At 43.0% G+C, this 26,887-nt stretch overlaps 1 protein-coding gene across 6 annotated transcripts in view; it reads left to right on the top strand.

Annotated features, from left to right (window-relative positions):
- The window catches only part of cep63 (centrosomal protein 63), a 110,949-nt gene that overhangs the window by 11,220 nt on the left and 72,842 nt on the right, over positions 1–26,887 (top strand). For 5 of the 6 annotated variants that reach the window (XM_043701679.1, XM_043701678.1, XM_043701675.1 and 2 more), the window contains exons 2-3: positions 13,416–13,491; positions 16,832–17,015. In XM_043701679.1, coding sequence (XP_043557614.1) covers positions 13,448–13,491; positions 16,832–17,015 — 228 coding nt within the window. In that variant the 5' untranslated portion in view covers positions 13,416–13,447. Of the gene's footprint in view, positions 1–13,414; positions 13,492–16,831; positions 17,016–26,887 lie in introns of those variants that run through there. The other variant, XM_043701680.1, reaches the window with a different exon arrangement.

Here is a 26,887-nt window from a genome sequence, read left to right as displayed (position 1 = left end):
TGGAAAAATGTAATCTGTTCACTTTAGCGGGAAAATAGAAAAACAGCACATTATTTAAATAGGTAGAAATTGCAGAATTTGTTTTAGGATTAGAATCCCTACAAGCGTGGAAGCAGGGCAGTACAGAGGAACACAGGTATTTTACTGCATGAATCACAAAAGGTTAATATGTAGGATGTAATGAGGAAGGCACTAGTACCACTCATGAAGATTTAAACCTGTGTGGCAGGGGACCAGGAATCAGAGCAGTAGATCAGCAAGTAAAATGACTGGGGAGGAGGTAGAGGCTAAGGTCAGTAAGACTAAGAAAGAACAAACCTTTAGGAGCATTAACATACTGATGGATCTGGGCATGCAGGTCCACAGTTCCCTAAAAATGGCAACACAGATGGTTAAGGTGATTAAGAAAGCACATGGCACATATGCCTTCATTAGCTGGGGCATGGAGTACATGGGTTAGCAAACCACGTTGCAGCTATATAAAACCCTTGGTAGCCGCATTTGGAGTATTGTGAGGAACATTGATTTTCAGCAGCAGGAAGAGTGGGAGTGCCAACCATTGGGCTGACGGGAAGGTGAGTCACTGATTTAAACACTTACCTTATGAATAGGCAGAGCAGACACTAGACTGCTGAGTAAGTGAAGTAATCTACTCGGATGGTTGTGTGTCCTGAAACACTACTTAGGTAGTGTTTCCCAAACATCCTCCTCCTCTAACCAAAACAAAAGGTTCTGTGCGCTGGATTGGTAAGGTAACTTTTTTTTATTCTTTATTTGTCGACAGTCTCTTTGGGAATTTCGAACAGTGGGAATGGCAGTTAGGGCAGTTGAATGTTCCTCCTGCAGAATGTGGGAGATAAGGGTCACCATTGGTGTCCCTGCTGACTTCATCTGTAGGAAATGCACCCAACTCCAGCTCCTTGAAAACCACATTAGAGAACAGGAGCTGAAGCTGGATGAACTTTGGATCATTCGGGAGGCAGAGGCGGTTATTGAGAGGAGTTACAGGGAGGTAGTCACACCTCAGGTGCAAGAAAGAAGCAGATGGGTTACAGTCAGGGAACAGAAAGGGAACCGGCAGGCAGTGCAGGGAACCCCTGTTGCAGTTCCCCTCAATAACAAGTATACTGTTTCAGATACTATTGGGGGAGACTACTTACCAGGGGTAAGCCATGGGGTGCAGGTCTCTGTCCTTGTTACTCAGAAGGGAAGGGAGAGAGGAGCAGAGCGTTAGTCATTGGGGACCCTATGGTTAGGGGGACAGATAGGAGGTTCTGTGCTAATGGGAGAGACTCACGGTTGGTGTGTTACCACCCAGGTGCCAGGGATCGTGATGTCTCTGTTTTCAGGATCCTTGAGGAAGAGGTGGAGCGGCCCCAAGTCATGGTCCACATAGGCACCAATGACATAGGTAGGAAAAGGGATGGGGATGTAAGGCAGAAATTCAGGGGGCTGGGATGGAAACTTGGAGCTCAAACAAACAGAGTTGTTATCTCTGGTTTGTTGCCCATGCCATGTGTTAGTGAGGCGAAAAAAGGGAGAGAGGATTTGAACACGTGGCTACATGGATGGTGCAGGAGGGAGGGATTCGGATACCTGTATAATTGGGGCTCATTCTGGGGTAGGTGGAACCTCTAACAAACAGGATGGTCTATACCTAAACCAGAGGGGTACCAATGTGCAAGGGTTGGGGGTGTGGGAGGGATATTGCTAATGTTCTTCGAGTGGGTTTAACTAATTCAGCCGGGGGATGGGAACCTAAATTGTAGTTCCCGTATACAGGAGAGCAGTGAGGTCAGAAATGAGGTTTCAAGGTCGCAAGAGTTCACTGGCAAGCAGGAAGTTAGTCTGAAGTGTGTCTACTTCAACACCAGGGGCATCCGGAATAGGGTGGATGAACTTCAGGTATGGGTTGGTACATGGGACTTCAATATTGTGACCATTTCAGAGTAATGGATAGAGCAGGGACAGGAGTGGTTATTGCAGGTTCCGGGATTTAGATGTTTCAGTAGGAGCAGGTGGCATAAAGAATGGTTTGAGGACTTGACTACTAAGGTAGTATGGGCTGAGGTTAGAAATAGGAAAGGAGAGGTCACACTGTTGGGAGTTTTCTACCGGTCTCCGAATAGTTCCAGAAGTGTAGAGGAAAGGATAGCAAAGTTGATTCTGGATAGAAGCGAGAGTAACAGGGTAATTGTTATGGGGTCTTTAACTTTACAAACATTGACTGGAAATATTATAGTTTGAGTACTTCAGTTGGGTCAGTTTTTATCGAGTGTGTGCAGGAGGGTTTCCTGACACAGTATGTAGACAGGCCAACAAGGGGCGAGGCCACATTGGATTTGGTAGGGGGTAATGAACCCAGCCAGATATTAGGTTTGGAGGTAGATGAGCACTTTGATAGTGACCACAATTTGGTTATGTTTATTTTAGCGATGGAAAGGGATAGGTATATACCGCATGGCAAGCATTATTGCTGGGGGAAAGGCAATTGTGATGCGATCATGCAAGATGTAGCATGCATAGGAGGGGAAGGAAACTGCAAGGGATGGGCACAATTGAAATATGGAGCTTATTCATGGAACAGCTACTGCGTGTCCTTGATAAGTACATACCTGTCAGGGCAAGAGAAGGTGGTCGAGTGAGGGAGCTGTGGTTTACTAAAAGAAGTTGAATCTCTTGTCAAAAGGAAGAAGAAAGCATATGTTAAGGTGACACTTGAAGGTTCAGGACGCTTGAGAGTTACAAGTTAAATGGAAAGATCTTAAAAAAAAGTTAAGAGGAGTCAGGAGGGGACGTTGGCAGATAGGATCAAGGAAAACCCCAAAGCTTCCGATAGGTATGTCATCAGGAATAAAATAATGACTAGAAAAAGATTAGGACCAATCAAGGATAGTAGTGGGAAATTGTGCATGGAGTCAGAGGAGATAGGGGAAATGCTAAATGAATATTTTTCATCAGTATTCACACTGGAAAAAGACAATGTTGTCGAGGAGAATGCTGAGATACAGGCTACTAGACTAGACGGGATTGAGATTCACAAGAAGGAAGTGTTAACAGTTCTGGTAAGTGTAAAAATAGATAATTTCCCTGCACTGGATGGGATTTATCCTAGGGAGAGATTGCAGAGCCTTTGGCTTTGATCTTTGTGTCATCTTTGTCTATAGGAATAGTGCCAGAAGACTGGAGAATAGCAAATGTTGTCCCCTTGTAAGCGACTGGGCTTGTATACCCTTGGATTTCGAAGACTGAGAGGGGATCTGATTGAGATGTATAAGATTATGAAAGGATTGGACATTCTGGCAGTAGGAAACATATTTCCACTGATGGGTGAGTGCCGAACCAGAAGACACAGCTTAAAAATATGGGGTAGACCATTTAGGACAGAGCTCAGGAGAAACTTCTTCACCCAGAGAGTGGTGGCCCACTCTCTGGATTCATTTAAGAAAGAGTTGGATAGAGCTCTCAAAGATAGTGGAATTAAGGGTTATGGAGATAAGGCAGGAACAGGATACTGATTAGGAATGATCAGCCATGATTATATTGAATGGCAGTGCAGGCTCGAAGGGCTGAATGGCCTACTCCTGCGTCTATTGTCTATTGTCTATTGTTCAAGAAGGGGCATAGCGACAACCCTGGTAATTATAGACCAGTGAACCTTACTTTGGTTGTGGGTAAAGTGTTGGAAAAAGTTATGAGAGATAGGATTTATAATCATCTAGAGAGGAATAAGTTGATTAGGGATAGTCAACATAATTTTGTGAAGGGTATGTCATGCCTCACAAATCTTATTGAGATGATGACCAAACAGGTGGATGAGGGTAAAGCGATTGATGTGGTGTATATGGATTTCAGTAAGGCATTTGATAAGGTTCCCCATAGTAGGCTATTGCACAAAAGATGGAGGCATGGAATTGAGGGTGATTTACGGTTTGGATCAGAAATTGGCGAGCTGAAAGAAGACAGAGGGTGATGGCTGGTGGGAAATATTCATCCTGGGGTTCAGTTACTAGTGGGGTACCGCAAGGATCTGTTTTGGGTCCACTGCTATTTGTCATTTTTTTAAATGACCTAGGTCAGGGCAGAGAAGGATGAGGTTAGTAAATTTGCACGTGACACTAAGGTCGGTGGAGTTGTGGATAATGCTGAGGAATGTTGCAGATTACAGAGGGACATGGATAAGCTGCAGAGCTGAACTGAGAGGTCGAAAATGGAGTTTAATGCGGAAAAATGTGAGGTGATTCACTTTGGAACGATTAACAGGAATGCAGATGGTAAGATTGTTGGTCACGTACGTGAGTAGTGAGATCTCGGTGCACATGTACATAGCTTTCTTAAAGTTGCCACCCAGGTTGATAGAGTTGTTAAGAAGGCATGCAATGTGTTAGCTTTTGTTAGTGGAGGGATTGAGTTTCAGAACCACGAGGTCATGCTACATCTGTGCAAAACTCTGGTGCGGCTGCACTTGGAGTATTGCGTATAGTTCTGGTCACCGCAATATAGAAAGGATATGAAAGCTTTGGAGAGGGTTCAGAGAAGATGTACTAGGATGTTACCTGAGGCTGAGGAATTTGAGGCTGTTTTTGTTTGAGAGAAGAAGGTTGAGAGGTGACTTAATTGAGACATACAAGATAAACAGAGGGTTAGATAGGGTGGACAGGGAGAGCCTTTTTCCTCGGATGGTGATGGCTAGTACGAGGGGACATAGTTTTAAATTGAGGGGTGATAGATACAAGACAGGTGTCAGTGGTAGTCACTTTACTCAGAGAGTAGTAGAGGCATGGAATGCAATTCCTGCAACAGTAGTAGACTCGTCAACTTTAAGGATGTTAAAATGGTCATTGGATAAACATATGGGTGAAAATGGAACAATGTAGGATAGATAGGCTTCAGATTGGTTCTGTGGGTCAGTGGAACATTATGGACTGAAGGACCTGTACTGTGCTTTAATTTTCTGTGTTCTGTGTGTGCAGTTTTGGTTGCCACATTACCCGAAGGGCATGGAAGCTTTGGAGAGAGTGCAGAGAGTATTCACCAGGATGTTGCCTGGTCTTGAGGGCATTGGCTATGAGGAAAAATTAAAACAACTAGGATTTTTTTCACTGGAAAGAGAGCACCTGAGAGGAGACAAAATTATGAGAGGCGTAGAAAGGGTGGTTAGTTAGAGACTTTTTCTCCCCCAGGGTTGAGGTTTCAATTACAAGGGAGCACAAGTTCAAAGTAAGAGGGGAAAGTTTAAGGGAGATGTTTGAGGGAGGTTTTTCATGCCTAGAATGCACCACGAGAAGATGTGGTGGAAACAGGAACGTTGGCAGCATTTCAGAGACATCTGGATGGCTGCATGAATAGGGAGGGAACAGAGGAATACGGACCGAGTAAGGGCAGAAGCTTTTTTTTTTTAGTTTGTTAGGACATGATGATCGGCACAGGCTTGAAGGGCTGAAAGGCCTGTCCTGTGCTGCACTTCCTTTTTATTCTTTTGTTCAAACAAAGCAGAACTGTTCGCTGTGGTATATTTGTTTTAATGTGAAGAATATGACAGGTAAAACAGGTGAACTTGGATTCATACATTCGGCTAGAATGTTGTAACTACTATAGAGACTTGATGGAGAGAGGGATAGGACTGGCACATTAATGTTCTGGGATTTTAATGTTTCAGGAAAGATACTGAGTAAAAGAGGTGGTTAGTTGTGTTACTGGTAACGGAGGATAGCAGAACTGTACTGAGGGATGAAACCTTGGAGGGCTTATCCAAGGAGGCAATATGGGTTAAGCTCAGGAGTAGAAAGGCTACAATCACTTTGGGATTGTACTACAGGGTTCCCAACAGCCAGTAGGTGATGGCGGAACAGATAGCCAACAGATTATGGGAAAATGTAAAATGTTGTGCATGATTTTAGTTTCTCCAATATTGACTGGGACTCACTTCGTGTGAGAGCTTTAATGGGGGAAAATTTGTTATGTGCATTCAGTATGTTTTTTTGAAGTGTATGTAAAGAGTCCAACTAGTGAAGGGCTCATACTAGATCTAGTATTGGGGAATGAGCCCGACCAGGCTATCAAACCTTCAGTGGGGGGAATGTTTTGGGAATAGTAATCATAATTCTATAAGTTTTAAGGTAGTTATGGATAAAGATAGAAGTAGTCATTGGATAAAAGCAGTAAATTGAGGGAAGGATAAGTATCCCAAAGGATCCTTCCACAGCTGACAGAAATTTACCCATACCTCCATCAATGCCATCTACTGTATCCGTTGCACCTGATATGGTCTCCTGTACATCGGGAAGACAGGATGCCTCCTTGCGGATTGTTTCAGAGAACATCTGGGACACCCGCACCCACCAACCCCACTGCCCCATGTCTGAACAGTTCAGCTCCCTCTCCTACTCCGTCAAGGACATTCAGGTCCTGGACCTCCTCCATTGCCAAACTCTTACCACCCGAAGCCAGGAAGAAGAATGCCTCATATTCCGTCTTGGGACCCTGCAACCATATGTGATCAATGTGGATTTCAACAGTTTCTTCATTTCCTCTTCCACCATATTATCCCAGTCCCAAGCCTCCACCTTGGCACCGCCCTCCTGACCTGTCCATTACCTTTCCCATCTATCCGCTCCACCCTCCTCTCTGGCCTATCATCTTCTCACTCACCTTCACCTACTATTACATTCTCAGTTACCTTCCCCCTGGCCTCACTCCTCTCCCATTTATCTCTCGGCCTCCCGGCCCACAAGCCTCATTCCTGATGAAGGGCTAATGCCCGATTCTCCTGCTCCTCGGATGGTGCCTGACTGGCTGTGCTTTTCCAGCACTATACTCTTGACTCTGATCTCCAGCATCTGCAGTCCTCACTTTCTACTGGAAGGATAAGTACCACAACATTAGGCAGGAACTGGGGAACGTAGATTGGGGCCAGCTGTTTGAGGTTAAATCCACATCTGGCATCTCGATGTCTTTTGAAGTCAGTTGATTAGAATTCAGGACCAAGTAGGAGAAAATGAGAACTGCAGATGCTGGAGAGTCAGAGTTGATAAAACGCAGTGCTAGAAGAAGCACAACAGGTCAGGCAGCATCTGAGGATCAAGAGAGTTGATGTTTCAGGCAGGACTCTTCTTCAGAACTGAGATGGGGAAGGGGCTGAGAGATAAATGGAGGGAGGGTGAGTGGGTTTCCCCCAGCCCATCTCAGATCTGCCCTCTTGACCTGATCTACCTACCCATCTATCTGCTCCGCTCCACACTTTGCACTGACCTGTCACCATCACCTCTTACCTTTGCCCACCTACCTTGCCCCAGCCCCATCTCCCCTCCCCCCACCCTTATTTATCTCTGTGTTCTTCCCCCTTCCCAGTCCTGAAGAAGAGTCCTGTCTGAAATGTCAACACTCTTGCTCCTTGGATGTTGTCTGACCTATGCTTTTTCCAGCACCACGCTTTAGCAACCTAGAGTTCAGGATGAACATGTTCCTGTGAAAATAAAGCAGGAGGATGACAAGATGCAGGAACCTTGGAGGGGAAGAGATGTTGAAAAGGAAAAAGGCATATAATTGAGGAAATTGAAGACAGTTCTTGAAGAATACAAGGATAACAGAAAGGAACTCACAAACAGAATTAGAAGGGTTAAAAGGGGTCATGGAATGTCTTTGGCAAACAGGATTAAGGAAAATCCCAAGACATTTTATACATATATAAGGAGGGTAGCTAAGGAAAGGTAGGTCCACTGGAGGACAAAGGAGGGAATGTGTGCATGGAGCCAGAGGAATATTTTGCGTCAGTATTCGCAAAGGAAAAGGACATGGTGAATGGTGTCTCAGGATGGGTATATTGATATTCTAGGGCATGTCATTATAAAAAAGGAGGATGTGTTGAATGTTTTGAAAAGAATGAAGATTGAGAAGTCCCCAGGACCTGATGGGATCTATCCCAGAATGTTGAGTGAGGCTTGTAAGGAAATTGTTGGGTCTTGTACAAACTCTTTGTATCCTCTTTAGGCAAAGAAGAGGTGCCAGAGACTGGAGGATAGCCAATATTGTTCCTTTGTTTAAGAGGAACAACAAGAATAATCCAGGAAATTATGTGCTGGTGAGCCTTACATCAGCAGTAGGGAAATTATTGGAGAAGATTCTTAAGATTTATACATATTTTGAAAAATACAGCCTTAATGTTCATCCCCATGTCTTTGTCTTGGGTAGATTGTGTCTCACAAAGTTGAGTTTTTTGAGGAAGTGAGAATGAGGTTTAGCTGGTGGGTGTTATCTGTTTAGACTTTAGCAAAGCCTTTGGTGAGGATCCGCCGAGCAGGCTGATGCAGAAGATGAAGTAACATGAGATCTGGGGTGAGCTGGTAAGATGGATTCAGAACTGGCTCAGTCATAGAAGAGAAAATAATGATGAAAGGGTGTTTTCCAGATTGATAATCTGCGACCAGTGATGTTCCTTAGGGATCAGTGCTGGGACCCCTGTTTGAAATATATGTAAATTGAGAACATAGGTTTGATCAATAAGTTTGCAGTTGACAGAAAGATTGGAGCTCACACATAGGGAGGAGGATTACCAGACGATACAACAGTGAATGGATAGGTTAGAGACTGGTCAGCATTATGGCAGATGGAGTTTAGATTAGATTAGATTAGATTACTTACAGTGTGGAAACAGGCCCTTCGGCCCAACAAATCCACACCGACCCGCCGAAGCGCAACCCACCCAGACCCATTCCCCTACATTTACCCCTTCAACCTAACAGTACAGGCAATTTAACTTGGCCAATACACCTAACCTGCACATTTTTGGACTGTGGGAGGAAACCGGAGCACCCGGAGGAAACCCACGCAGACACAGGGAGAACGTGTGGCGGGAATTGAACCCGGGTCTCTGGCGCTGTGAGGCAGCAGTGCTAACCACTGTGCCACCGTGCCGCCCTGTATGGACAGTTGCGAGATGATGCATGAGAGAAGTATACAGTAAATGACAGAACCCTTACTGGCATCAGCATGCCGAGGAATCTAGGCGTACAGATCCACAGTTAACATGAGTGAATAAAGTGGTCATAAAGCTATATGCATGCTTACCTTCACCAAGGCATTGAGTATAAAAATTGGCATAACATGCTGCAGCTGTATAGAAATTTACTGAAGCCACATTCAGAATATTGTGTACAATTCTGGTCGCTACACTAACTGAAAGATGTGGACGGTTTGGAGTGGGTACAGAAAACTTTTACCAGGATGTTGCCTGGTTGGGAGGGCATGAGGAGGAATTGGACAAAGTTGATTTGTTTTCACTTGAACATCAAGGATTGGGGGCCAACCTGATAGCAGTTTACGCAATTTTGAGAGGATGTGTTGCATGGATAGTCTAAGAGTCCTTTTCTCAGTGTTGAAAAGCAAATTACTAGGGAGCAGAGGTTGAGTGTAAAAGGGGGTAAGTTTAAAGGAGATGTGAGAAGTAAGTTTCTTACACAGAGGGTGGTAAGTGCCTGGAATGTGCTGTCAGAGGAGGTGGTGGAGGCAGATACAATAGCAATATTTAGGAGGCATCTTGGCAGATATGTGAATAGGCAGGGAATAGAGAGATTTGGATCATGTAGAGGTAAAAGGAGGTTTAGAGCTGAAAATGTGTTGCTGGAAAAGCGCAGCAGGTCAGGCAGCATCCAGGGAACAGGAGAATCGACGTTTCGGGCATAAGTCCTTCTTCAGGCTTATGCCCGAAACATCGATTCTCCTGTTCCCTGGATGCTGCCTGACCTGCGCTTTTCCAGCAACACATTTTCAGCTCTGATCTCCAGCATCTGCAGACCTCACTTTCTCCTGAAAGGAGGTTTAGAAGATCATGTGCCAATGCAATCTTAGGCCTAAAGACCTATCCTGTGTTGTACTGTTCTCTTTGTTCTCTTGGCATTTAGATCATTGTTGTTTGTTTTAAGGAAGTCAGAACGTACATATAAAGATTTTTTACTGCAGCTGCATAAGGAATCAGTGAGATCAGATCTAGAGTACCCTACAATTTTGGTCTCTTTATTTAGAAAGAACATAAGTGCATTAGAGGCTGATCAGAGAATGTTCACACAACTGATATCTTGAGGATGTCAATTAAGTGGCTGCTTGCAGGGAGAGTCCCATAGAAATTAACACCTACGGTTGTGAGGTAGCATCAAAGAATGGCACTTAAAAAGGGGAAGACTGGATACTGCAAAGAGAACCAAGGTCAGATGACTGTCCCCTGCTCAACAGCACAGCACCAGATTACATTCCAGATTGCAGGCACTTTTTGTGTTTTCTCCTTTGAAAGAGTATTTTTTTAAAAAAAGGTTTCAGTTCTGCTGGAGTGGCCTAGTAGGATTAAATGTTCTTGTGGTTACCAGCCTAAATTCAACTATTGGCATGCCCCAGTCACCCATGTGCTGCAAGTAATGGAAGATGAAACAGGACAACAAAGGGCTCTCTCTCCCTGAATACTGGAATTCAATCACAATCAAAAAGTTATCAAAAGAATAGAATCTCAACCACTCTGCAAGACGAAGGACCATGAAATCAATTTTGTTCATTCATTCTTGGGATATGGGCATTGCTGGCTGTGTTAGCATTTATTGCCCATCCCTAGTTGCCATTGAGAAGGTGGTGATGAGCTGCCTTCTTGAACTGTTGCAGGCCATACTTGCTGTGGGTTGCCCTGCAATACTATTAGGGAAGGAATTTCAGGATTTTCACCCAAGTGACCGTAAAGGAATGAGCACCTCACCTTCACCTCCGGGACCCTCCAATTGCACGGCATCAATGTGTATTTCACCAGTTTCCTCATTTTCCCTCCCCCCACCTTATCCCAGTTCTAACCTTCCAACTCGGCACCACCCTCATGACCTGTCCCACCTGTCCATCTTCCTTCCCACCTATCTGCTCCACCCTCCTCTCCGACTTATCACCTTGCCCCCACCTCCATCCGCCTATCGCACTCTCAGCTACCTACCCACCCCCTCGGCTCACAGCCTCAATCCGCTGTGCTTTTCCAGTACCCCACACTCAAGTCTAATCTCCAGCATCTGCAGTCCTCACTTTTGCCTGATAGATTTCCAAATCAAGATGGCGATTGGTTTGGTGGGGAACTTGAAGTTTGTACCGGTATCCTATGTATTTGCTGCCCCTTGTCCTTCTGGGTGGAAATGGATGTGGGTTTGGGAGGTGTTATCTGAAGATCTTTGGTAAATTTCTGATGAGTATCTTGTAGATCGTGCACACTGTTGCTACTGAACAATGGTGATGGAGGGAGTAGGTGCTTATGAATGTGTGCCAATCAAATGTGCTGCTTTGTTCTGGATGACGCCAAACTTCTTGAGTGTAGTTGGGGCAGCACTCATCGAGGCAAGTGGGGAGTGTTCCATCACACTCCTGGCTTGTGGACAGGCTTTGGGGAGTCAGGAGGTGAGTTACTCACTGCAGTATTCCCAATCTCTGACCTGCTGTTGTAGCCACTGTTAATGTGGTGAGTCCAGTTGACTTTCTGATTAACAGTAACCCTCAGGATGTTGATGGTTGATCCAAATTAACTTCAACTACTGATGTCAACTTCTACTTAAATTCTTACTAATGTTTCGTCTGCTGTGGTCCATGTACGATAGCAATCATCTGAACTGGATGTTAATGTTATTTGGTGTGTGCAAACCCCGCTAGTGGCTGTGCGACTGCACAGCTTAAAGGGATCATTGACCACTCTTGCAACGGCTGCAAATGTTCAACTATCCCATCAACAAGATACTGATTCATGTATCTGCTTTCTCTAAACTTTTATCTTACCTTTTAAACTCACCTCTTATTTCTTATTGATGTGTATAGTAATTCATAAATTATTTTTGTTAATGTAAGAAAACCTGGTTAATTTGGCTCTTTTTTAAAGCATAAGTCCATTTGAGTTTGGAAGGGCTATATCAACAGGAATTGGATCCTTTGGTGGCCTCTGGCGGCTACAGCCACATCCCGTAGCCGCTCCAGAAGCCCAGGAGCTGTAGAGTGAACAAGAGATGAACTTTGTTCTAACTTTGTCTCAATTTGTTAAATATAATTTCTATAATTAAAATGGTGCCGAGTTGTGCATCTCACTGTATTTTCATAAATTACGAGTGACTATAAATTAACCTTGTTGCAATTGGTTGACGTGATATGTGCAAATAAAGAAGGACAGCCCATTGATTTCTCCTCACCCAGGAGCTAAATCATTTGGGATAACTGGCTTGAAGATGCAAAATTGGGGAACCTCACCCAAGGTCTGGTCATAACAAGTGAAATACTGGTGGATGGTGTCTGATTAATAGCTGAATGATTAGTATGTGGGGAGACTGATTATAGTTCAAGATTTTCTTTAGAAAGAAAGATTTAGGACCAGGTAGTGCCATGTTAATTAGTGAAGAGAAGTAAAGCTAATGTTGAAAATTGAATAAAAACCAAAAGAACTGCTGATGCTGTAAATCAGCACCAAAAATGTTTGGTTTCTAGTGAAAGTACAAGTTGTGAATGATGGTGATTCAGTAATGAAGAAGTTAAAGCTGTATTCACTTCAGATAAAAAAAACTCAGGTAGTGTACTTCTTGAGGTGATTGGTTTAGCAGGTACAGAATAATTTAGTCAGAATCAGAGATTTGTTCAAGTACTGAGACTACAATTCAGCCCATCGTGTGTGCACTGGTTCACCTGCGAAGCAATTTACCCTGTACCACTCCTTCGTCTTGCTACTGGGACAGGCCTAATCCCTCTTTAATGCATCAATTGAAGCTTACCTCCACCACATTTTCAGGTAGTGCACTCCATCTCCCAACCAGTTACTGCATAAATAAATTTTTCTTCATGTCATTATTGTACTATTTTGCCAAGTAAATCTGTGCCACTTTGTGCTCGATCATTTCACTAACAGGAGCAATTTCTCCCTATCTGGTCTGACCAGATCTCTCGTGATTTCTAACATCTTTATCCAGTCTCCTTTCAATCTTCTCTTCTCCAAGACAAACTGACTCAAATAATCCCATTTTTCTGGGTAACTGAAGTCCCTCGTTCCTGAGGCTGATGTCCAGTTGTGAACACACTATTATGTGCATTGTTTATGCTGATCAATGAAATATGTATCCAATCATTTCCACTCCCCTTTTTTTTCACAGCCCCAGACATTTTTCACTACCAGGTGATTGAAAGAGCTAAGTTAAGAAATGCGATAACAAAGTGAATTTAACCTACGATTCTGCTTTGATTGTAGAGTAGGAGTTAGAAGGGTAATATAAAAATTATGGAAGTGAAAATGTTTTCAGTGTGAAAGAAAAGGGTGAGATGACTCCAGATTTGAGAAATATGATGAAAGTAAAACATTAAAGTTTAGTTGTCAGGAAAGTATGGCAAATACAGTTTTAAGGAAACATGTTAACTCTGGCCTGTGTGTACAGTTGTCCATCTGAAGCTGGGCGGAAAGGATGAAATGGAGGCTTTACTGGAAGCAATGCAAAACTTTGGCCAAGATGGGTAAGTAGAAAAACTTGTTGATTGTTCTTAGAAAATATTTGAGGGCTTAATCCCACTTTTGCCATTATGGTAAATAGCTTCTAAATTGCGTTGCTGTGTTGTCATTCCTCATGTTAACCAAACCTGAGAATCTAGCATAAATTTAACTGTCATATTATGTATTTATTTTAACTCAGTTCAATTGAAGTATTCAAAAAAGGATTGGACTTATTTGAAAATGATTAGATTTGATTAGATTCCCTACAGTGTGGAAACAGGCCCTTTAGCCCAACAAGTCCACACCAACCCTCCGAAGAGTAACCCATCCAGACCCATTTCCCTCTGACTGATGCACCTAACACTATGGGCAATTTAGCATGGCTAATTCACCTGACTTGCACATCTTTGGACTGTGGGAAGAAACCGTAGCACCCAGAGGAAACCCGCGCAGACACAGGGAGAACGAGCAAACTCCACACAGTCGCCTAAGGTTGGAATTGAACCTGTGAGACAGCAGTGCTAACCACTGAGCCACTATGCCGCCCCGTGTGATCTATGCACAGCGGACCAAATGGGCTCCTCCAGCACCGTTACAATTCTGTCAAATGGTGCAATTAATCATGATGTTTTTGAGCCAACAAATGGATTTCAGTTAATAAGTGTGTTTGGGATAAAATTCTCTCATTTTTTTGGAGTGCATGGATAATCTTTATAAAGTTTGTGGCTGTGCACATGATAATTTAAAAGGGCTGGCTTTTGTCTGGACGCGACCATATGGCTATGCAATTTACAGGGACTGTTACATTATGCGATTATATTTCCAGTGGGAAGAAAATTTTAAAATGATGAACAGGATCCAAACCTGTGATTCAGTTGGCTGAATGGCTAGCTTGTGATGAAGAGTAATGCCAACAGTGAGAGTTCAATTCCCATGCCAGCCGAGGTTAGCATAAAGGATTCCCCTTCTCAACCTCTCTCCTCAGCTGAGCTGTGATGACATTCAGGTTAAGCCTGCATCAGTTATCTCTCTAAACAAAGTGCAAGTCAATATTGCGGTAGACTGTGGTGACTTTACATTATATTTTATTTTTCCCAAGGATAAAGTACCATGATGCATTCGTTACTGTAGAAGTATGTGCTAGAAAACTCTCCTGTCATGTTTTGGACTGAGTTCATTATGTTTAGTGATCTTTAGTTTTGATAAAGAGGTAGTCACATTGTTGAGCATCAAAAATAATCCAAATGCTAGCTGTGCTCCAGTGATTGACAGTCAGTCATAGAATCTTAGAATCCCTACAGTGTGGAAGTGTGCCATTTGGCCCATTGAGACCACATCAACTCTCTGAAAAGCATCTAACCCAGACCTAATACCCTCCACCCTACCCCCCTGCCCACCCTAACCCTTTAACCCTGCACTTCCCATGGCTATTCCACCTAGACTACAAATCTTTGGACTGTGTCACGAAACAGGAGCACCCAGAGGAAACCGATGCAGTCACAGGGAAAATGGCTGTGTGGAGTTTGCACAGTTACCTGAGTCTGCTATGAAGCAGTATCTGCAGCTTACAGGAGATACCATCTTGTGTTTCAATTTAAATGGACTCCATTATTGATATTTCACAAATTTGCTTTGATGACTAGGGTTATTATGAATGCTTCTTTGGGTTTCAAAATGTTTAGATTGTGTACCTCAGGAAGGATTGAATTTTTATTGATGGTTTTAATCATTTCATAAGCAATTATTTATCTTTGTTTTAAGCGGATAAATACATATTTTTATAACAGACTGACCTCTTAAGAGGTCATCTTTCTTAATTTTACAGATGAAGAATTATCTGTAGGGCAACACAGTGGCCCAGTGGTTAGCACTGCTGCCTCACAGTGCCAGGGACCCAGGTTTGATTCCAACCTCGGACAACTGTCTGTGTGGAGTTTGCACTTTCTCCGTGTTAGTGTGGGTTTTCTCCGGGTGCTTTGGTTTCCTCCCACAATCCAAAGATGTGCAGGTCAGGTGAATTGGCCATGCTAAATTGCCCATATTGTTCAAGGATGTGTAGGTTAGGTGCATTAGTCAGGGGTAAATGTAGAGCAATAGAGTAGGGAAATGGGTCTGGGTGGGTTGCTGTTCGGAGGCTCGGTGTGGACTTGTTGGGCCGAAGGGCCTGTTTTCACACTGCAGGGATTCTATGTTTGAATATGACAGCTCTATTAGATTGCTTATTTTTTTATTCTGTACATTTTGAGGAAGTGTTGAGATTTGTACATAGTTGATGAGGGACAAGTGACTAAGGAAGATATGTAGGAGTAGCATGAGGAGTGTATTGGTTGGGGGTGATGGTGGTAGTGGACAGGCTTTGGGAGACTGATTGTGTATTATTCGTCTCTGATCTATTGTTTTGATTTATATGGCCGGACCAGGTCAGTTCCTGGTCAATGGTAATCCCTAGTATGTTGACAGTGGAGGTTGCATTCAGTGATGTAGTGTTATTGAATGCCAAGCTTCAGTGATTAGATTCTCTCATGTTGGAGATGCTCATTGTCTGGGTCCTGTTTGACTGGAATACTATTTGCTACTTAACAGCACAAGCCTTAAGAGGGCTTGTTACATATTGACACTTCTCTATCTGAGGTTGTGAGTGGTTCTGAACATTGTTCAAACAATCCCCGTTCTGTTCTTACGGACATCATTGAATAAGCAGTTGTAGTTGTTAGACTGAGGGTACTGACCTCAGAGACACCTGAGTGATCTCCTGGAGCTGAGATGATCAGCCATCTTTCTGTATGCTGGTTATGGCTCCAGTCATTCAAGAGTTATCCCCTCAATTCACATTAATTTTACGTTAGTTAGGGCCTCTTGATGCCACACTGCTGCAGTTGATCGCATGCTGCCAGTGTCTAGGGCAGTCATTCTTACTTCGCCTGTATAATCCAGCTCTTAGGTCAGTGTATGGACTAAATCTGTAATGAGACCAGGAGCTGAAATGTCCAGACCAAAACCAAAAGTTGAGTAAGCAATGTTTGATAGGACTGATGATGACCTATTCTATCTTTTTCACCAAGAGTAGACTAAGGGGATGGTAATTGGCCAGGTTGATTTGTTTTCTTTTGTGTGCAAGATGTACTTGAACAATTTTCAACATTGTTGGTTAGATGTCAGTGTTGTAACAGTACTGAAATAACTCGGCTCGGATTGGGGCTGGTTCTATTTATAAAGAACATGAGTGAACCAGATGGATTCCACCATTACTGAAACTGTTGTATTAACTGATGCCTTTTATTGCCTAGTCATTTCAGAAAGGGATTTTATTCAAACTTCTGAAATTTCTTTCTCTTTGATTTTATTGGCTTTGACTGAACCAAGTTGCAACAATGGTCTTACCACCTGTGAGGCTGAATTGCAGGAGCTGATGAAGCAGATTGATATCATGGTAGCCCAGAAAAAGTCTGAATGGGAAGCACAGTTCCAGTCGGTGGAAACCAGGCTGAAGGTCCGAGAACAGGAGCTCAGTGCGTTTCGATTATTGCTTGACCAGAAACATACAGAGGTAGGAGCAAAACTTCCCTCGACCCCACAACTGGAAGTGGTCAGGCACACTTTGAAGTTGCTGTCATGTTCTTATTTACAAGAGGGGATTGTTATAGTCTCCCCACAGGTGTGATTAAAAGATGGTGAGTGTGGTGAGTCCATTAACAATGAGCCTCGAAGCAGGCAGCAGACCAGCTGAGTATGAGAATGTGGAGTCTGGCTGATCTTGATGAGTGAGATAGAGGTTTCAGTTGTGTGCTGGTGGCAGGCGGTCTGCTCAGAGTCTTCAGATTACTGAGGCCACTGAGTTCTCATTGGCTAAACATGTATTTGGCTTCCTCGGAAACTGGTTGCTTGCTTTAATCTCATAGAAATTGGGTAAGCTAGCTAGAAATATCAAAGAAGATTACAAGTTTCTTTTGATATATAAAGGGTAGAAGAAAGGCACGAGTGGGCGTTGGGCTGCTAGAAATTGATACTGGAGATATAATAATGGGGAACAAAGAATGACAGAGGAACTGATCAAGTACTTTGCATCAGTCTTTATGATGGATGACGTGAGTAACATCCCAAAAACTCAAGAGAGTCAGGGGCAGAGGTGAGTATGGTGGCCAACACCAAGGAGAAGGTGCTAGAAAAATTGAAAGGTCTGTAGATGAATAAATCACCTGGACCAGATGGACTACACCGTAGAGTTCTGAAGTAGAGAGCTGAAGAGATAGTGGAAGCATTAGTGCTGATCTTTCAGCAGTCAGGGAGGATCCCAGAGGACTGGAAAATTGTTAGTGTAGCCCCCCCTCCCCCATACCATTTAAAAAGGGAATGAGGCAAAAGATGAGAAATTAAAGACCGATTAATCTGACCTCAGTCATTGGTGACATTTTAGAGTTCATTGTGAAAGATGAGATTTCTGAATACTTGAATACATGGTAAAATAGGGAAAAGTCAGCGTGGTTTCATCAAGGGGCGGTCATGTCTGACAAATCTGTTAGAAATCTTTGTGGAGGAAATGAGCAAGTTAAGCAATGGATATCATCTACTTGGACTCCCAGAAAGCCTTTGACAAGGTGCCGCACAACAGGCTATTGAGTAAGATAAAAGCCCATGGTGTTAGAGGCAAGGTACTAGCATGGATAGAAGCTTGGCTGTCTAGTAGAAAGCAAAATGTGGGGATAAAAGGGTCCTTCTCAGGATGGCAGCCGGTGACTAGTGGAATTCTGCAAGATTCAGTATTGGGACCACAACTTTTCACTTTATACATTAACAATCTAGATTAAGCACCTGAGGGCATTCTGGCTAAGTCTGTAGATGATACAAAGATAAGTAGAAGGGCAGGTAGTTTTCAGGAGGTGGGAAGGCTGCAGAAGGATTTAGACAGATTAGGAGAGTGGGCAAAGAAGTGGAAGATGGAATACAACGTGGGAAAGTGTGAGGTCATGCAGATTGGAAAAATTAGAGGTACAGACTGTTTTCTAAATGGGGAGAAAATTCAGAAACCTGAAGTGCAAAGGAACTTGGGACTCCTATTCCAGGATTCTCTTCAGGTAAACTTGGAGGTTGAGTTGGAAGTCAGATAGGCAAATGCATTTATTTCTAGAGGACCAGAATATAAAAGCAGGGATGTACTTTATAAGGCTCTGGTCAGACCTCTTTTTGAATATTGTGAGCAATTTTAGGCTCCGTATCTCAGGAAGGATATACTGACCCTGGAGCAGGTCCAGAGGAGGTTCACGAGAATGATCCCAGGATTGAAAAGCTTAACGTATGAGGAATGTTTGAGGGCTCTGTCTACATTGGATGAAGCTTATAAAGATGAGGGGCAATCTAATTGAAACTTTCAGAATACTGAAAGGTCTGGGTAGAGTGGATGTTGAGAAGATCCTTCCATTAGCAGGAGAGACATCAGAGCAATGGAGAGTATTCAAGGGGTTCAGTGTAAAAATGTCAACAAGGAAAAATGAGCAGAGTTAAATTTATATCCTCCTGGATAGAAGCTAAAATAAGACAACAGGGATACTATTTGATGTTTATAGTACAGTCCCAGTGTGCTTGCTCCTTTGTTGTTTTTTAATATATTTTTGATATATCTCTTTTTGTGGCTATAAGTATTTCTTTGATCCATTTTGTCGCTGCACCATAATGTTTTATTGCTTCTCCTCTATCGCACGTAAAAACACTTCAATCCGAAGCATTAAGCTGCCACCCTGCCTATCTCCACGTTTTAGTAATAGCTAAAGACTCTGCTAGTCAGTCGACCCTTGGTTATGGGGAAGCTATTGGATGCAATTCTGAGGGATAGAATTAATCTGCAATTGGAGGGGCAGGGTTAATCAAGATCAGTCAGCCCAGTTTTGTTCAGGTGATGTCATGTCTGACCAACTAGGCAGTGAGTTCAAGATTCCCACTACCCTCTTTCCTCACATCTCCTCTCAACTCCCTGCCTCTTCCTTAAAATCTGCCCTGGTCATTAATCCCTCCATCAAGGGGAAAAGTTTTTTCCTGTCTATTGTATTTATGTCTCTCAATTTTAAAATCTCAATCATATCCCCATCAATTTTCAAAAAGTTGTGCAGGTGTACTGATGAGGGCAATGCTTTTGATGCAGCTTGCTTGGACTCCAAGGTTTGGATAAAGACACACATGGGAGACTCATAACAAAGGCAAGAGCCCATGGGAGGAAACAGAGAGTGATGATTGAGGGGTGTTTTTCTGACTGATAGTCTGTATCCAATAGGGTCCCACGTCGTTAATGTTGGGACCCTTGCTGTCGTGGTTTATATAAATGATTTAGACTTGAAAATAAAGTTGAGCAGTAAGTTCACAGACAATACACAAATTGGTGGGATTCTAAGTCGTGATGAGGAAATTATTAGTCTTGCGGGAGGATATAAATGGGCTGGTGAGTAGCAAATGGAATTAAATCCAGATAAATGTGAGATGAATCACTTGGTCAGGGAAACAAAGGGAATACATGAAGCAGAAGATTCCAGGAAACAAAAAGGATCAGAGACTTTGTGCATGTACACAAGTCCCTTAAGGACAGGTGGATAAAGCGGTTAAGAAAGCATGTGGTATACTTGCCCTTATTAGCTGAGGCGTAGAATTTAACAACAAAGAAGTTATGCTGAAACTGTATAAAAAGTGGATGAGGCTACAGCTAGAATATTGTGTGCAGTTCTGGAATCCCCATTATAGGAGGTTGATTGATTGATTGTGTTGGAGAGGGTGTCGAGGAGGTTTACCAGAATGTGGCCTAGGCTGGAGGGTTTGAGCTATGAAGAGAGTTTGAATAGACTGAAATTGTTTTCTTAGAGCAGAAGAGATTGATGGAGATATGATTGAGATTTTAGAATTGAGAGACATAAATACAGTAGACATGAAGAAACTTTTCCCCTTGATGGAGGGATTAATGACCAGGGCAGATTTTAGGGAAGGGGCAGGAAGTTGAGAGGAGATGTGAGGAAAGAGGATAGTGGGAATCTGGACCTCACTGCCTGAAAGTGGGAGAGGCAAAAACCATTAATAACATTTAAGTAGTACTCAGATTTGCACTTGCGATGCCAATGCATAAAGGGATATGGGCCAAGTGTCCCAAAATGGGATTGGAATTGTGAGATGGTTGTTTTTGATTGGCAAGGATGAAATGGGCTGAAGGGCTGTTTTAAAAAATTCTCAAGGTCAGGTTCGTAGGAGAGTAGTCTGACACAGAACAAACGACCAAGAGGCGAGACAAGGGATATGGGCCAAGTGTCCCAAAATGGGATTGGAATCGTGAGATGGTTGTTTTTGATTGGTAAGGATGAAATGGGCTGAAGGGCCTTTTTCTATATTGTATATTGCTGTAACTCAGAGTTTCACATGTCAATCTGTGTCCTTAGCTTATTTGTGCTATTTACTGTATTTCTCCAGATTCACACATGTATTGGGACATAATTTTTAACCGTTTCACCACAAGGGCCTTTTTCTATATTGTATATTTCTGTAACTGAGTTTCACATGTCAATCTGTGTCCTTAGCTTATTTGTGCTATTTACTGTATTTCTCCATTTGGATATTATTTTGTTTTGCACAAACTCTGAGCACAATAAACTTCCTTTTTCATCTAATATAAACAACAAGTGCTATAAAGTGCAGCAGGTCTACCAGCATTTGAGGGAGTTAATAAGTTTGTCTCTCCAGTCTTCTTTTATTTCTACTCCAAATCTTTGTTAGCTTTGCCTTCCAAGCTCTCCAGATAACTTTCTGCCTTCCATTTCCCATTCTGTTTTTCTGGTGATCTATACTCAATGCTGTCTCTAGCTTGTTTAAACTCTCTCCAACAGCATGAGCAAGACTCTGTTTTTGTAACTGGTTCCTTATTATTTGTCACCTTGAAAGTTGGTCTTCCCTGGTGTTTCTTTCGTATTCTCAGAGCATGTTTCTCATGGCTTATCATTGCACTGTATGTTTATTGTGCCTCTAGGTGGCATTAGTTCTTTATATTGTAGCTTTTTTTAAACTGCAAAGGTTTATGGTCAAACTACTGTCCTGATCACGGTTAAGCTGCACAAATTGTTTCCAAGTCAGGAGGAATAACGTAATAAAAGCAGACTGCTACAAATACTCAATAGATGGAGGCACAGGTAGTGTTGAGGAAGCGAGGAGGCTGCAGAAGGACTTGGACAGCTTAGGAGAGTGGGCACAGAAGTGGTAGATGGAATACAATGTGGGAAAGTGAGGTTATGTATTTTGGTAAGAAGGAAAAAAAGGCACAGATTATTTTCTGAATGGGAAAAGGTTTTGGAACCTTTTGGTCAGATCTCATTTGCAATATTGTGAGCAGCTTTGGGTACCATTCGTAAGGAAGGATGTGCTTGGTCTTGGAGGGAATCCAGAAGAGGTTTGCAAGATTAATCCTGAGGATGAAGGACTTGTCATATGAGCAGTTGAGGACTCTGGGCCTGTACTTAAGAGTTTAGAATGATGAATGGGGATGTCATTGAAACTGGCAGAATACTGAGAGGCCTGGGTAGACTGGATATGAAGATGATGTTTCCATTAAGACAAGAGTTTAGGACCCAAGGACACAACCTCAGAGTGAAGGGATGACCCTTTAGACCTGAGATGAGGAAGATTTTTTTTCAACTAGAGAGTAGTGAATCTGTGGGACTTCTTCCCGCAGAAAACTGTAAAGGCCAAGTCATTGAGTGTCTTTGAAACAGAGATGGATAGATCTTGATGAGTAAAGGCATCAAGGGTCACTGGTGAAGGTAAGAGAATGAAGCTAAGAAATATATCAGCCATGAGCAGACTTGATGGACCAAATGGCCTAATTCTCCTCCTATATCATAGTTTTAAGCTCAGATAGTTCCTTTGGGAGAGAAATTGCATTAATGTTTAAGATAGATGACTTTTCATCAGGACATCTAATCTGAACAGTCATTGACCTGAAATGTTATCTCGGATTCTTTCTCTCAGTTACGACTGGGTTTGTTAAGCATTTCCAGCAGTTTCTGTTTTTAATCAAAATTTCGAATCGCCATACTGTTTTGCTTCCGAATTAATGGCCCAGATCTTCTGGTGAGCAGCAGAGTGAGAGTTCCTGTTGCTGGCCCTCTCTAAAAGAATGGCCTCAACTTTTCACATTGTTTTGTCTTGCCTACGTTGTGGATCCAACTCTGAGCTGAATCGGAAGGTCGAGAGAGCACAATTGCAGCCACATCATACTCCTTTGGCTCCCTTCCTTTTGAAGGGTTATACCTTGAGCTGTCATTAGTTGTTGAATGTCACTTCATTTAAATGAACCAGGCTTTCTTCGTGGGTTCTTCCCCACTCCAATTGTATGCCCTGAAGTCATTCCCATCCTCTGTATTCCTTGAGAATGCTCATCCTCAACCCACACTTCCAACAATACTGCCGTTGCTGTAACATTAACCAAAGTAAGGAGCCAAAGATCCTGGATGTTGAGCAGCGGGTTGAGAAGGGAGTGAGCATTGTTGGAATGGTGAGCATTATTTGCGGTGGGGTTGGGGTGGTGCTGATCAGAATTGGTGCTCGCGTTATAATAGGGATAAGTGCGCATTGTTGAAGTTTGGGCTGGCGGGGAGTGATGAAGTAAGTGGTGCCAAGGTTCCAGTGAGTGACATAATGCTTTGGTATTTCACCTGAATTAGAACATAGATCAATTACGTAGATCACAAACAGTAGAGGTTCCAGCACTGATTCCTGTGGAACACCACAGCCCTCCATTCCGAAAAACAACCTTCCACCTCTACTCTGTGACTTAAGCCCAGTTCTGTATCCATCTTGCCAGCTCACCTAATACCCATGTGATTTCACCTCTTGTACAGGCTGCCATAAGGGACCCTTTCAAAGGCTTTACTGAAGACTATGTAGACAACATCAAACACTTTTCCCTCATCTTCATCACCTCCTCAAAAAACTTGACCAAGTCAGTGAGGCACGATCTCCCCCACACAAAACATGCAGTTTATCGCCAATAAGTCCATTTGCTTCTAAATGCATATAGATCTTGTCCCTAAAAATCTTTTTCCAATAATTTCCCGATTGCTGACATAAGATTCACAGAGTATTTTCCAGGATTATTCCTACTACCCGTCTTAAACAATGGGACAACATTGGCTATTCTCCCTCTGGGACCTCACCTGTGGCCAACAAGGATGTCTGTCAATGCTTCAGCAATTTGTTCTCTTGTCTCCCTCAATATTCTGGGATAGATCCCATCAGGATCTGGAGACTTGTCTACCTTAATACTTTTTAAGATGTTCAACACCGCTTCCTTTTTAATAGCAAGTTGGCTTAGAAAGTTGACATTCCCTCCCTGAGGAGAAAGTGAGGTCTGCAGATGCTGGAGATCAGAGCTGAAAATGTGTTGCTTGAAAAGCGCAGCAGGTCAGGCAGCATCCAGGGAACAGGAGAATCGACGTTTCGGGCATAAGCCCTTCTTCATTCCCAGATGCTGTCTGACCTGCTGCGCTTTTCCACCAACACATTCCCTCCCTGAGGTCATCCTCCACCAATTCTTTCTCTTTGGCAAATACCAACACACAGCGTTCGTTAAGAACCTTACCTATCTCTTCTGGTTCCACGCATAGATTCCTTCCTTTGTCCTTGAGTGGGCCAACCCTTTCCCTGGCTGCCATCTGGCTTTTTACATATGTGTAAAAAGCCTTGGAATTCTCCTTTATCCTGTTTGCTAATGACTTTTCATGACCCCTTTTAGCCTTTCTAACTCCTTGTTTAAGTTCTTTCCTGTTAGCTTATATGCTTCAAGGGCTTCATTAGACCTTACGAATGCTTTCTTTTTCTTTCTGACCAAGGTCATAACATTCATAGTCATCTAAGCTTTGTGTAACTTAGCACACCTATACCTCATTCTTGCAGGAACATGCTATTCCTGAACTCTTTATCAACTGCAGTTTGAAATACTCCCACATGTCCGAAGTAGATTTACCCTCAAACAGCCGCCTCCCATCAAAATTCTCCAGTTCCTGCCTATGAAGATATTTCACAGCATTTGCATGCTTATAAACATCCAAAGGAAGATCTGTATGAAAAGGATAAAGTTATTTATTTTATTTAATAATTTTAAATTATTTAACAACATGCAGAACAACTGAAGCTGACCAGTTCAGATTAGATTAGATTACATTACAGTGTGGAAACAGGCCCTTCGGCCCAACAAGTCCACACCGACCCGCTGAAGAGCAACCCACCCTTACCTAACACTACGGACAATTTAGCATGGCCAATTCACCTGACCTGCACATCTTTGGACTGTGGGAGGAAACCGGAGCACCCGGAGGAAACCCATGCAGACACGGGGAGAACGTGCAAACTCCACACAGTCAGTCGCCTGAGGCGGGAATTGAACCCGGGTCTCTGGTGCTGTGAGGTAACAGTGCTAACCACTGTGCCACCGTGTCACCCTCAAATCTTCTTGCTTTCAAGATGGAATCTAAAAGTTGAGAGTTCACAGTCTGGAATTCCTTTGTTGAGGTGATTGACTAGCTTGCCAGTCAATAAGGAGTTGGAGACACTTTATTCTCTTTTAAAATTCTTTCAAAGGCCTTCTAATTCTCATTGGCAGCATGGAAGGAGAATATTTACCATTGAGATAAAGGTTGCATTGCAGATAACCAACTGTTTATGACCCATTCCAGAAGTTAATTCATGTTGTGTAGAGGCTTTTCCTTAGAGATAATCGGTTTCTGTGCACCTTGTAACACAGTGGTAAGCAATCCAATCCCATCAGGAGGTACATGAAGTGAGACAATGAGCTAGTTGTATTATCATTGGACAGTCACTTCAGAAACCTAGGATATATTCTGATGAACTGAGTTCGAACTCAATCAAAATCTGGGTTTAAGAATCAATGATTACCAATAATCCATTACTGATTGTGAGGAAACTCAATCCGGTTCACTAATGTCTTTTAAGGAAGGAAATCCATCAATTTACCTGGTTGGACTAACATCCATAGCGATGTGGTTTACTCTTAACTGCCCTCTGGGCAATAAATGCTGGCTGACCCAGGGACCCTCATCCTATGAATGAATTTTGGAAATAAATGATGCATTGATTGTCTGGGTGACTTGGAGTTTCTTTGAAAGATTATTGCCAATTCCAGCCACAGTGGCCATCTTTGTTTTTGGAGCAGTCACTAAATATTTGTTAACTTTTTTTAATGTTTGTGACTATTTAGATTTCAGTGGTGAGTTAGAGTCTTACAGAAATGGAAATAAGGCTCTTCAGCCTAATTTTCCAGCATTTGTATCCAATCATGTTTCAATTGATCATCTAAACGCTTCAAGTCATAGAGATATACAGAACGGAAACAAACCCTGGGTTCCAACTCGTCCATGCTGACCAGATATCCTAAATTAATCTGGTTCCGTTTTCCAACATATGGCCCATATCCCTTTAAACCCTTGCTATTGACGTACCCATCCAGATGCTTTTTAAATGTTGTAATAGTACTAGCCTCCTTCACTTCCTCTGGCAACTCATTCCATAAACGCACCACACATTGCGTAAAAAACTTTCCACTTAGGTCCCTTTTAAATCTTTCCCCTCTCACTCTAAACATATGCCCTTTGGTTCTGGACTCTCCCAACTCAGGGGAACGGTTGTCTATTTATAAGATCCATGCCCCCTACAAACCTCTGTAAGATTAGTGGGCGGCACGGTGGCACAGTGGTTAGCACTGCTGCCTCACAGCGCCAGAGACCCGGGTTCAATTCCCGACTCAGGCGACTGACTGTGTGGAGTTTGCACATTCTCCCCGTGTCTGTGTGGGTTTCCTCCGGGTGCTCCGGTTTCCTCCCACAGTCCAAAGATGTGCAGGTCAGGTGAATTGGCCATGCTAAATTGCCCGTAGTGTTAGGTAAAAAGGGGTACATGTAGGGGTATGGGTGGGTTGCGCTTCGGCGGGTCGGTGTGGACTTGTTGGGCTGAAGGGCCTGTTTCCACACTGTAAGTAATCTAATCTAATCTAATCTAATCACCCCTCAGCCTCTGACACTCGAGGGAAAACAGCCCAACCTATTCAGCCTCTCCCTGCAGCTCAAGAGCTCCAACCTTGGCAACATCCTTGTAAATCTTTTCTGAACCCTTTCAAATTTCACAACATGCTTCCTATAGGAGAGAGACCAGAATTGTACACAATAATCCAAAAGTGGCCGAACCAATGTCCTGTACAGCTGCAGCATGACCTCCTAACTCCTATACTCAATGCTCTGACCAAAAAGGAAAGCATACTAAATGCAGCCTTCACTAGGTAATGTATCTGAGACTCCACTTTCAAGGCACTATGAATCTGCAGTCCAAGGTCTCTTTGTTCAGCAACACTCCCCAGGACCTTACCATTAAGTATATAAGTCCTGCCCTGAT

The sequence above is a fragment of the Chiloscyllium plagiosum genome, chromosome 13, assembly GCF_004010195.1.
Source record: "Chiloscyllium plagiosum isolate BGI_BamShark_2017 chromosome 13, ASM401019v2, whole genome shotgun sequence".
NCBI lineage: Eukaryota > Metazoa > Chordata > Chondrichthyes > Orectolobiformes > Hemiscylliidae > Chiloscyllium > Chiloscyllium plagiosum.
Note: the sequence above shows the minus strand (reverse complement) of the source record. Positions and strands in the feature narration are given on the sequence as shown.